We start from the raw sequence: 12,537 nt of genomic DNA on the forward strand, positions 1-12,537 counted from the left end.
GAAATACCACCGAGGGATGGAAAAATCTAATTTACAAAGAAGCGGTAATCTTATCTCAAATTAGCTAGTCCCACCAGCCCTGGAGAACCTGGGAAGGAAGCAGAGCAAGATTTTAAGAAGCAACAGATGATGCCAAATGATGAAAAGGATCAACCACAACAGTTCGGGGAAGCTGACACACACCCCAGGGCCTGGAGGGCCAAGGGCCACGGGTCAGGGGTGTCTGTGGCATACGTTTCAATATGATCACTTTTTGTAAAGTTTCCCCTCTTCTGTTTTTGCCACAAAGTTCCTTGGAATTGGTTGAAGACCAGGATGGAACTCTCTCCCCCCAAACCCTTGCTCTTACTTTATCTAGATGAAAAGCGTATGTCTGCCCAAGGACTTGGGTCCGGTGTGGCTTTTGATGGGAGCACATGGACCACGAGGCCAGTTTATACGACATTTCCAGGTCTTATATGTCAGAGCTTTCAGGTGGCTTAGGAATATATTTTAGATTATCGTTCTTGACAACGACCTAAAACACAACCTTGAAACAAATAGAAGAATGTAATTCCGGTCCCTCCTGTTTGAGCGTGAGGACTTGGGAGAGAGAAAATCCAGGCAGAGTGGCCGCTGGGGACTCTATCTTCCCGGAGAAGGTGGGTGTCTGCACACTCTTTCCGTCCATGGCTGGAACAGAGCTTTCCAGGGGTTTTACAACTACACACCCACCCTGCTCGCACAAGTTCCTTATTTGAGAACAAGCTCAAGAGCATGTGTGACCTAAAGGAAAGCCTATCCCCAAATCTTTCGTTATAAAATGAACCACTTGTTTTCCAAAGGGGGGAATCTGCCTTCTTTTAATAATAAAAAAAGGAAACATGGACACAAATAAATCTTCTCAAATCCTGAAGAAGAAAAATTTCTGATCGTCAGTATAACCACAAACAGTATGTGAAAACAACTGGCCAGCAGGCTCCGTGCCTACAGTGTGGTGACCCAAAGATGCATTTGGAGGGGTTGAGAGCTGGGTTTGACCCTGGGCTTCTCATCTTCAGCATGTCCCAGTGTCCTGGGGTCTGTCTCTCTTCCTCTTTCCTCAAATAAACAGAACAATGAGCTCAAACATTGTTCTTAGGATTCAGGTAGACAAGGCACATGCACTGGCTACCATGGTGCCCAGTAGCCTAGGCTGTCACTGTCCCAGGCACTAGCACAGGTCAGCCATGCGGCGACCTACTGAGGCACTGAAGGTGATCCCGCACCCCAGAGGCGTTTCCTTGCTTGCCTCCCTTGCTGTTTCTGGAAGCTCCCATCACCCTGGATGCTTGCTCCTTTTCCTCAAAGCTCACTCCCTCAATAACAAGTCATGAAAAAGACAGTCAAAATGCAAAACCATTGGGGCGCCTGGGTGGCTCAGATGGTTAAGCCTCTGCCTTCAGCTCAGTTCATGATCTACAGGTCCTGGAATCGAGCCCCGCGTTGGGCTCTCAACTCAGCTGGGGAGTCTGCTTCCCCCTCTCCTCTGCCACTCCCCCTTCTTGTGCTCTCTCTGTGTCTCTTTCTCTCAAATAAGTAAAGACATAAATCTTAAAAAAAAAAAAAAAGTGAATAATTTATAAAGGTCTGCTGGGGTCACTACCAAGGCTGTTCGCCTAGGAAGGCAACAGAGTCGGATAACTCGTCATCTCCCCGGGGTCTCACATGGATCGTGCAGTCCCTGACTTTCTGGGTCGAGGACACTGCTGCCAGAAGGGATGTTCTTACGAAGAACTCGGCTTCAGAGCCAGCTGAGGGGCCCAGGTTCAGGTCCTGGCACGGTCTCTTTCTAGCTATGTGACCAGGCCATGTTACCTCATAGCTGTGTTATTTCCACTTGTAAAACGACAATGGTCTTCTCACTGAGATTTTACGAGGATTGTGTGAGGCTGTGCGCAAGGTGCTTTCTCCTTCTGCCAGGAATGCTCTTTCCTGCTGCTTTTATTTTTCGTTAAAGCACCTCACACATATAGAGAAATATACAGAAGGACACCTGCTGCCCAGATCTACAAATGGTAATGTTTCATCACACTGCTTCATGCCTTCTGTCTGAAGTCCCAGCAGGACCCTCTCCCCAGTCCCACCTGCCTCTCGGCAGGGCACCGACCTCGTAAAGCTGGCACGAGCTTTCCCAGATGTGACATGGGCCTACCGACCACATTCAGCACTGTTTGGTACTGGAGACCTCACATGCAGCGAACTGTACAGAATATATCGTCAAGCTTATTTTCATTGTTTATCTTCACGCTTTTTACGTGGATTCGAGTGGAGACAGGTGGAGCTAACTCTTGTAAGTGACGAGGAAGAACTCCGCAGCGGGAAGCTTTCACGACCTGCTCCCCCCACCTCCTATTTGTCCCCATGCCGCAGGTGCTATCCCGAACACGGCTGCCACGTGCACCCGTCTGCGTGTCTCCTTTTTAACGATGTCTGTCCCCAGTGGGCCCACTGGGTTGAGAGCGCACGCACCTCCGACTACTTTCTCTACAGAGGTTTCATCAGCGCGCACTGCTCCCGCCGTCACCAAAGTCAGCACACGATCATGAAAGCCATCTTCCTGGCGTGGGAATTGGCGAGAAGACGGTTGGCGGACAGGTACTCTGGGTTAAGGACCTGACGCATGGGAGGCTTGTCCGATGAGGGCGTGGTTCACACCGCAGCACCCAGGGCCGGCTTCACTGCTGCCTGGAAGGATGGCGGGCCCCGCCATTTCTTCTCTGTGACACCAGAGGCTACGTGGATGGACCCCGGGTTTTATTTCTTTGCATCTGTCCCACTGATACTAGTTGCAGGTTTTTTTTTTTTTTTTTTAAGATTCGATTTATTTATTTGAGAGCAAGAGCGTGCAAGCAGAGGGAGGAGCAGGGGGAGAGAGAGAATCTCCAGCAGACTCCGCGGAGCACGTTGAAGCCCAGCATGGGACTCGGTCTCAGGACCCTGAGATCATGTCCTGGGCGGAAACCAAGAGTCGGACGCTTCACCGACGGAACCCCCCAGGCACCCCTTTCCTGCAGTTCCTGATGCAGTGAAGAAAACAGGGAGGTGGTTCATATACATTTCCAGATTTTTTTTAAAAATCGTTCTTTTTATCATAACAGGAGCCTCTGCTTTGAAGAAATAGAAACTCAGACTTGTTTAGAAATGTAGCTGACTGCCTTAACTGAATTTTAAGCGTTATTTGATTTGCATATGGCTTTTAAAAGCGGGCATGCTGCGTGTCTCACACTGTCTCCTGAAAGGCCCCCAGGTCAGTGAATTCGGTGTCACGCTCTATCATGTCTAAACAGTTCACGGCACAGAGATGGGACTACTTTGCCAGCTAAAGCGAACTCTTTTCTCTGCAGGAAAGCAAAACAAAACAGACAACAAAAACTTACCTAAATAAAGCGCTATGGGATACAGCACACTTACCCGTAATAACAGACCCGTCTGATCCCGGGCCACTTCCTAAATACTGGTATTCCGCGAAACTGAAGCTTCCAGAACTGTCCTCGCCGATGGACTGAGAAATCTCTTGGATGTTTCCCATTTCTTGTAGAAATTCTTCAGATAATGGGCTTTCCAGATCGTCAGCCTCGAGTGGGGAGAGGGGGCAAATCAGGGTTTCTGTGTCTACCATCTTGACGAGAGGTTCTGGAAATGTAGCTGAGGCCCAGCCTGGGAGGAGAGAGAAGTAGCCAGTGAGTCAAACGCAGAGGAACACTTTTCCTTCCTTGAAAACCTCCGGTACCCATGACGACCCACTAAATTCATAATCTAAGAAGGGACAGTGCTGACCACCCTTTCTCGCATGCTTCTTGGTGAGCATGCTCGGAAAGTGGAAATCTTCCAACATGACATGTTTAGGAGAGAAAGCTGGTCCTGCAAGAATCAGTCACTTGCTACCGACACACGGTGTCTCTCTGGACAGAAGTGGCTGCGGACACAAAGTCCCTGCTTGCCTAGAGCACCAATTTCGGTGGGGATGCAGACAGCAAGTAAATGAATACACGTGGGGACCGAATGTCTGCCGGTGCCCCGACAACACAGTGAGAGCGCATGGGGACAGATGCTGCCTTACAGGGGGACACTGCCTGGCTGAGCTGAGGACAGTAGAACATGACAGGGTGTGCTGCACAGAGGTCTTGGGGGAGAATGTTCCAGCAAACAGTGTGCGCAAAAGCCCCACAATGGAAGCCTTCTGGGAACGCGCAGGCCAGTGTGGTTCCGCGCAGGGGCGCAGAGAGAGCGGGAGGGACAAGCCGTCAGCACACACCCTGCTGTGACAGTCTGTGTTCTCCTGCACCCCAGGGGTGACTCACGCAGGTTTTCTTTCATAAATGACTGCACACTTACCGGTCCATGGGAGAGTTTAGAAAACCCAATTATGTGAGTGCCTAACAAAGCTAGACTGTTTCAGCCGGCAAACAACAGACGCTCTCCAGGTGGGTACTGTTACGAGCTGCACTGTGTCCCGCCAAACCCTATGCTGGAATCCTTGCCCAGGACCTCAGAACATGGCTATATTCAGAGAGAGGGTCTTGAAGAGGCCCCTAATTTAAGACGAGGGTCTTTTTTTTTTTTTAAAGATTTTATTTATATATTTGACAGAGAGAGATCACAAGTAGGCAGAGAGGCAGGCAGAGAGAGAGAGAGGAGGAAGCAGGCTCCCTGCTGAGCAGAGAGCATCCCAGGACCCTGAGATCATGACCTGAGCCGAAGGCAGCGGCTTAACCCACTGAGCCACCCAGGCGCCCCAAGACGAGGGTCTTTAAAGCCAGCTCCGAGCGATGTGATTGGTGTCCTACGAAGAGCAGCGTGGGAGACACAAAAAGAGACACGAGGGGCATGCGTGCCCAGGTGCACAGGTGTGCGGCAGGTCCCGCTGCCTGAACGGGCCTCCCATCTCTGTCCTCCTGAGGTCCCTCGCCAGGTCCATCCCTGGCCTGGCAGTCATGCATGGCCCAGTGACATTTCGCTTCCGGGACCGCTTTCCCATCTGAAGCGGTTCCAGGGAAGCCCACAGGCTTGCAGCACCGAGAGGACCCAAGGAGGTACAAGCCGACCACAGCCAGGGCTGACCTCGAGGCGCTGCCATCACATGGTGACCGCAGGACGCCAGGCTCGCTCAGCTGAGTGAGAACACTATTCCAGAACAAATCCGCGGGACGGGCTCTTCTAAAACAGGTTCACAGTTCAGCCCTGCTTCAAGGAAACATCTTTAAGTGGGAAGATGAAGGGATGTTTTGACTTCCTTTAGAAATGCAAAATGGGGACAAGTCACACATTTTTGTGGAAGTCACATCTCCTGCTTAGAATTCAGACAGTAAGTTCTCGTGGTCGATGATAACACACCGGAAAAATAAAAGGGAACCGTTAGCCTTTCATAGGATTTAAAAGACTTTCTGTGTAATCTGTTTCCATAAGCCGGCCACGGCTCTGTGCATTTTCTTCTATCACGTTTTAGTCTGCATTATATCTGAAGGCAGCTTTCTTCAAACGGCAAGCAAGACAGTAGGGTCAGCATTATTTAAACTACTTTTCACCACAAACAAAAGGTTAACAACTGCAGTCACTAAAGTAAAATATTAACTGTGAAGTTCAGCCTAGTACCGGAGAGCTGGGCAGAGGCTGTGAGGTCAGTGGGGCTGGGACCACTTTCTTTTCGGGCTCCCAAGTGCTACAAGGGAAAATGCGCGCGGACGGCAGCTTTTTTTAAATTCTTTTTTTTTATTCTCTCTTCCAACCAGGAGCGTCACAGCCGGAAGAACTGACCTTTGACCTACAAAATGGCGTTCGTTTCCTTGTCATTACGTTCAGGGACTTAGAGTGCTCTCACCGCTTTATCTCTCAGTTGCTTTTAAAGCACACCTGAGATTTATTTAGGGGAACGTCGGTCCTGCTGTTCATGAGGAGCTGACAAGATAAAATCCATCCGCAGAGGGAGACACACTGTCCTGAACTCCTGCCAGAGGCTTGCGTTTGCACAGATCACTGAATACACCGGCCCTTTCTTGCTTCCGGCTGGAGCAGATAAGGCAGGGCTCCCTGTGAAGGTGTCCCCACGTAGAGAGCCAAGGCGGCCGGGCACACACCCCAGCCCACCTGCCCTGTGGCTCCTGGTGTGCCTTGGCTCCCGGCCCTCCCCCATTGCTGTGGCTTCTGCTCCAGCAGCAGAATTATCACAGGAAGTCTGGCTCTAAAGTCCACATGGCATGGCCACTGCCCAGTTCCTCGAGGAGAACAAACCAGGCGCCAGTTACTGTGTCCTCCGCCCCCGGTGCTCTGGAGGGACAGACGGGCACAACAGTCTGATCTCTTTTCTCAGCCGCGCCCAGTCTGGCCACGGAGGTGAGACAAACCGCCGGAGGAGAAGCAGAGCGCGCCAGCAGAGCGCCACTGGGGCTTCAGATTCCTCGTGCAGGGGGGCTTCCGCGGGGGCCGAGAGCCCGGGAAAAGGGCTGCGGAGCTCCCCACCCAGCTCCCATTAAGACGTGTGTTCTGTGCAATCTTGGAGTTCCTTCCCGAACCCGAGGCCTGCTGGGTTCTCTGTCAACACTTCTTTCCCTTCCGGCCCAGTTTAAATGTTAGAGCTGCGTCTTGTTATTTCTGAAACTCTGAATTCTCCTTTTGGGTCTCAGTCGAGCATTTACCCATCAGAATATGCAAAATCTAAAGAAGGTTAAAAAAAGGAAGAAGAAAGAAAGAAATGACAAGAAATAAGGAAGGAAGGAAGAGAAAGGGGCAGAAGGAAGGAGACGTAGATACTATGACCATGCTGTGTCACTGAGGGCAGGAGAGCGCTGGATGGATTTTAACAGGGACCCACAACCTTTACCGTATTGTGTTTTCCAAATCACCAACTCTTAGGTGGCGTGACTTTTTAAAAAGATTAGGCTAAAATGAGCTGCTAATGGCACGATGAGCTCTTACTCTGTGAAGCCAAGTGGGGCTCAGCATACCCTCCTCCGGGTTCCCCCGCAGCTCCTCAGCCCGATTCTGACAGAGCCCTAATTACATGCAGTGTGAGAACGTTTCATGTCTGTCTTAAGGGCAGAGAATGTGTTTTGTTAATCCCCGTATCCATAGTTCTCGCACAGTCCTTCTGCTGCAGAGGGGATCCGGTTTCTGTTTCCGGCGCTTAGCTACGATGGGTACAGCATGTGCCCCGCGGTTTACCCCGGCAGTAATTCGGTGAGAGTCTGCGAGGACTCCCCCGGCTCTAACAAGTGGGGCCTGCCGTCGCCCAGATGGCACAGGCAGACCCAGCGTGTCCAAAGACAACAGAACGTAAGGGTATCTAGATCAGAAGTCAGTGTGACTGTTCTGCGTTCAGTGTTTTGGTTCTGCGTTGGGAAAGTGATCCAAAATTTGCCCGGTGAAGCAGAATCACCAAGACTTAAAAACAAAGTGTGCAAGAGGGAAAATAAGTCTAGTGAATAACAAGGCTCCGAGTCGGCAGGAACGAGCTTGTGTCAAACGGGGAAGGAGTGAGCGAGGCTGGCAGCCGCCGGCCCCTTTACCCCGAGGGAGAGGCCTTGGGGTGAAGGTAGGAATGCCCGAGCAGCTTAACTCTCCACCTTAGAAACGACAGAGGACATGGGAGAAGTTCTGTTCTGGGCTAACATAAAGTGGGTGCTTTGAGGAAAAAGTGAAGGACTTTCATTTCGTCACATGCTTGGAATCAAGGACCAAGGAGGACTCACGTCCTGGGGCCGTGACTGCATCAGACCCATCTCTGCGCCCCTACATTGCTAATGGAGCTTCTCGGACCGGCACGGCCCTTCGTCAATATTTTCTGAAATTAAACATTAAATAACAGCTGGATATTGTCCCAACTATTAAGATTGTCCCTATTGTCCCAACGGTTTTATATTTTATGGGATCAGATACTCAAGAGAAAGAACAGTGGGCGCTGGGCTTGAAGTCCCCCCTACTCAGCCCTTGTATTTGACCCAGAAGGGTCCGGACACATAGTGACAAACATGGAACTTTGACTTCGCTGCTCTTTATCTTTCTGTCAGCAACCCTGAGTTATCACACTGTAAAACCCCCTCAAATTATACTTAATGTGCTTATTGATGCCACCCCATAGAAGCAATTTACATTTTCTGTTGCAAAATTAAGTCCGATAAGACTTCGCTGCGTTGTGGAAAGGCAGAAGGATGGAATTTTCGTCGGAGAACCACTCGCATGGCAGGGAAGGGAACGCTCAGACGAGGAACTTCTCCGTGTTGCACCAACTGCCACTCCACGGCCTTCTCAGAGGCTTTCCCCTTTCCTGTATACCTTTTAGATCTCTAATATTTAGAGGCTTCAGCTGAATTTGTTGGACTAGCAGTTAAAATAACATTTCAAAATAAACAGAGAAACGCTACAAGCCCTCTGTACCTTCACGTGGCACCTGAAGTTCATAGAACTGATGAACCATTCCCGCCTGCCTAATGATTAACGTGCTCCCGACGTCAGGACAGAAAGTGCCTCCGACAGACAGGCTCGGAAGCAGCGAGGACAGCACCAGAGTGCGGCAGTGCGAAGGGAGCCCGCGCCTGGGGGCTTGTATGAATTAAGCCAAAGGCGGGGTAATTAGGAGTAGTTTGCAAGCCACACAGTTATCCGGGGACATCTAAGACCTTCCCCCAAGGATGCCTAAGGCATCAGCATTTTGTAATCAAAAGAATTTGGTGTGTGAAAATGGCTGAGGAGGGGCGCCTGGGTGGCTCGGTTGGTCGCTGGGTGTCTGCCTTTTGCTCGGGTAATGATCCACAGTCCTGGGATCGAGCCCCACATCAGGCTCCCTGCTTGGCGGGGGCACTGCTTCTTCCTCTCCCGCTCCCCCTGCTAATGTTCCTCTCTTGCTGTGTGTCTTTCTCTCTGTCAAATAAATAAATAAATAAAATCTTAAAAAAAAAAAAAAAAAAAGGAAAGAAAATGGCTGAGGAGTCCAATGTGGCAGGGAAGCCGTGAGGCTCTGCACCCTTCCCTCTAAAGGTACAAGAGGAGGGCGTGGGGCGGACAGTCGGTTGAGCCTGCAGCTCTTGGTGTCGGCTCAGGCCATCATCTCAGGGTCGTGGGATCGAGCTCAGGCTCCCCACTCAGCACGGAGTCTGCCTGAGATCCCCTCTCCCTCTGTTCCTCCCACTCAAGCTCTCGCTCTCTAAAATAAATAGATCTTTAAACAAAGAAAAACACACAAAGAAGAATGTTCCCAAACACTTCCAAGAAAACTCCTGCCAGTGCCACACAAAGTTCACACCGTGTGATGGAATCTCTCTTCGCTGTGAACCCGGCAAGCTTCCCATTTTCCTGAAACCGGGGCTCTTATTTTTAAATCTAGTCTTATCTCTGCTGGTGATGAAATTAAAAGAGTTACAGGAGGGCCCTAAGTCGGACGAATGGCGCACTGAGCTGAGAAGCTCATCCTAAGAACCAGCAGTCGCCGGAGATGCGATCCCTGTTTGCCACACAAAAGCGTTGCTCTGATGAAAACGGAAACCTAGCACCGCAGTGTGAGGACCCGGGCCTCGCCAGGGATGACCCTGAATGACGACGTTCCGGAACAAGGGAGGCCCTGCCTGGTGATGGCAGCATGACATCAGACACCGAAAACCCAACTCTACAAGGCTGAGCCTTCATTCTCTGCGCTAAACCAATGTTGGTCACCTTTGGGTGTGGAGACCACGGTTTATGAACGTCCGGAAACACGTGAGGGGCCACCTCCGCTGGCGACTGCCTTAACCCTGGACAAAACCCTGGAGGAGGCAATCTCAGCCCCAGGGGGACCCACAGCCCCAGGGCAGCGAGTGAGCGGGGAGCACCAGCTGAGCATTGTCTTGGGCAGGGTCCTAGGAACAGCCAGACGTGCTGGGTTAAGTTCGCCAGTACCCGGGCAGGGTAGCTGGTATCCGCCCCATTTCCAGAGGAGAAACCCAGCCGTTCAGGGAGCTAAAGGACTGGTCCAGCTAGCAGGGGAGGAGACGTGAGCACATGTGACTGCAGAGGCTGGAACCTGGGGAATCCTGGGGGGCAGGGGAAGGGGGCATCCAGAGAGGCTCCCGAAGGAGGGGACGCCCGAGCTGAATCCTAAAAGGTGATCAGAAAGCAGTGCAGAAAGCAAAGACAGGAACGAGGCTAAGGGAGCAGCCATGTGCACGGTGACCTAAGCATCACCAGGAGACGGCGGAGAAGGGCCGCTCCAGCTGCTCCAAGACTTGTCTGCTCTGCTCGACTGTGGGACAAACAGCCGTACAACGTAGTGGCTTGAAACACAACCAGCATCGTGCTTCCCGAGTCTGCGGGCCAGCACTCTGGGCCCCATCTTCAGGGTCTTTGGATGGGCCGTGTCCTACGGTGAGTACGGGACGGCAAGACCACGTGTGTAAGCTGCACAATGTTTCTTCTGCCACAAGCCCCGGCTCAAGACAAGTCACGGGGCAAGCTCAGATCCCAGGGATGAGAGAATCTATCCCACCTCTGATGGGGGTGGGGGGTTGGGGCACAAAGATTTTTGTGCAGCACAGGGGAGAAGTTGCAAGAGATGAATGGCAGAAGCGGGAGAGGGGGTTGGGCCGGGGCCTCACGGACATCACAGATCCACTCGGGCAGGGGTGTGGTCCTCGGCCTCTTCTGAGCCCGGGGAGTCAGAGAGGGGTGCTGAGCAGCCCCGGGGTGTCCTGGCCGCAGGGTGGGACCTGCTCATAAGGGAGACGGGAGGAGAAGCGGCCAGAGTCCTTGCGAGACCATGGAGACCACCCAGAAGGGGTGTCGGGAGGGAGGGCGGCAGAACACGAGGGGCCGACACCAGCCGGTCACTGCAGCTGGACACGGGGCAGACTCGAGGACAAACCTACGCTCTGGCTCAGGCAAATGGGAAGGTGAGATCACGTCCATGGAATCCAGGACCGCAAAGGAGGAGGGCAGGTCTCCCAGGTGGAGAGAGCTGGGACCAGTGGAAAGAGAGGGCCGTGGGAAAGCAGCCACAGGGTTTCTGAGGGACACCCAGGCTCGGCCCCTCCAGCCTCCCCGCCTCCTCTGGGAAGCCACCGTGCAGCCAGCAGTGTTCTCCTTGACAGTTCTTGGTGGCAGCAAGTCCCACCCTCAGGGGACAGGGCAGTGCTGCACATGACGGTGGATACGGGACCACATCTCTCGGAGCCTTGATTTTCAATGCCTGTGGTCAGGGTCAATTCGATCTGTGTGACAGTTTGTTCTGAGTGTCTGCAGAATGACAGGCATGCGGCCCTCCCCCAAATCATACCATCCCGAGTCAAGACCAGGCCTCATTCAAGTGTAGGCACGAAACCCGCCCTTGAATACACTGAGCAGAACACAAAGGGAAGGGAAAACCCTACCAGCTACCAAGAACAGACGTCTGAGACACACGAAGGATTTCACAGCTGTCACTTAAGCCAATGACATGGACTGGAGCATGATCAGCCAGAGTGATCAGCGACACCCGGCCGACGGACGTATTTCTGCCCTGCCAACCCTGTAGCTTCTAGATTCTCAGCCAGACACGCAAGACTAGCATTAACGAAAAAAGGTCCTCTTCTCTTAACTCCCAGGGGACAACTCGGTGGAAGTCCAAATTTGCTCAAGGTCAAGAGTAACCAAGTAGAAAGACAATGACTTCCTGGGAAGTGCTATGTCCCAGGGTTAACTCTAGTTTTATGATTTCAGGAAGTTGATTAAAAAAAAAAAAAAAAGACATGGCCATTTTTAACCCTTTCTGCTTGGATTTCCTTCTTCGGTTTTCAGATTAAGGCTACACTGTTGTGTTTTGCCAGAGCATACAAGTTCTGGGTACGTTTCCACTTCTTCCAAGTCTGGCAAAAAGCAGCCTGGGAAGAGGAGAATGGGGTCAACAGGAGCGTTCTGCACTACGTGAACTCCAAGGAGAAATGCTTCTTGCTCTATTTATAAAGTTATAGGAAATGGTCAATGCCAGGCGTTTCCGAGGAGGGCACAGCCTCTGCTGTGCCCAGCACCCACGCGCCCGAGGAACCGCTGGGGAATTCGTCATTAGCTCCTTCTATACTTAGAAAAATGACTTTTCCAATATGGGTCAATTTCCTGCCAGGTGAGAACTGCTTTTATGACAACTTCGTAAATAACTCTACAGAACAAAGTCGGTAAACATCGTCTTCAGAGTTTTCTGCCTAAACTGAATGATAGGTGTCTGCTCCTTCTCGTTCTGCATTCTGCCCTATGGCAAAGTAGACCAAAGTAAGAACAAAGGCCCAACATGGGATAGTTAATATAATGTTTTTGCTAGGTTTCACCTTTCTCTGTAAGGGTACAGGGAAAGGAGACCCTTCCTGCGCTGGTTCTATTTACATAATGGACACGTGGTATTACGGTCGTATTTCTTCTGTCACCTAGGTGTTGTGTCTTGCTGCTTATCGGTCTGTGCGTGGCCTACAATGGGCATTTAGGACACAACTGATGAGGACGTCACACTTACACTTGAGGGGTTCCTCATAACTTGGCGGGGGGACAGAAGGGGCAGTTGCCCCCAGTTGGCTGGGGGCCTCCTGC

The 12,537-nt window shown here is 51.6% G+C and overlaps 1 protein-coding gene across 6 annotated transcripts in view; it reads right to left on the reverse strand.

Annotated features, from left to right (window-relative positions):
• PPARA (peroxisome proliferator activated receptor alpha) overlaps window positions 1-12,537 on the reverse strand; it is a 61,354-nt gene that overhangs the window by 20,369 nt on the left and 28,448 nt on the right. For 5 of the 6 annotated variants that reach the window (XM_032345919.1, XM_032345914.1, XM_032345918.1 and 2 more), the window contains exon 3: window positions 3,433-3,678. In XM_032345919.1, coding sequence (XP_032201810.1) covers window positions 3,433-3,640 — 208 coding nt within the window. In that variant the 5' untranslated portion in view covers window positions 3,641-3,678. Of the gene's footprint in view, window positions 1-3,432; window positions 3,679-12,537 lie in introns of those variants that run through there. The other variant, XM_032345920.1, reaches the window with a different exon arrangement.

The sequence above is a fragment of the Mustela erminea genome, chromosome 6 (genome assembly GCF_009829155.1).
Source record: "Mustela erminea isolate mMusErm1 chromosome 6, mMusErm1.Pri, whole genome shotgun sequence".
NCBI classification, from domain to species: domain Eukaryota; kingdom Metazoa; phylum Chordata; class Mammalia; order Carnivora; family Mustelidae; genus Mustela; species Mustela erminea.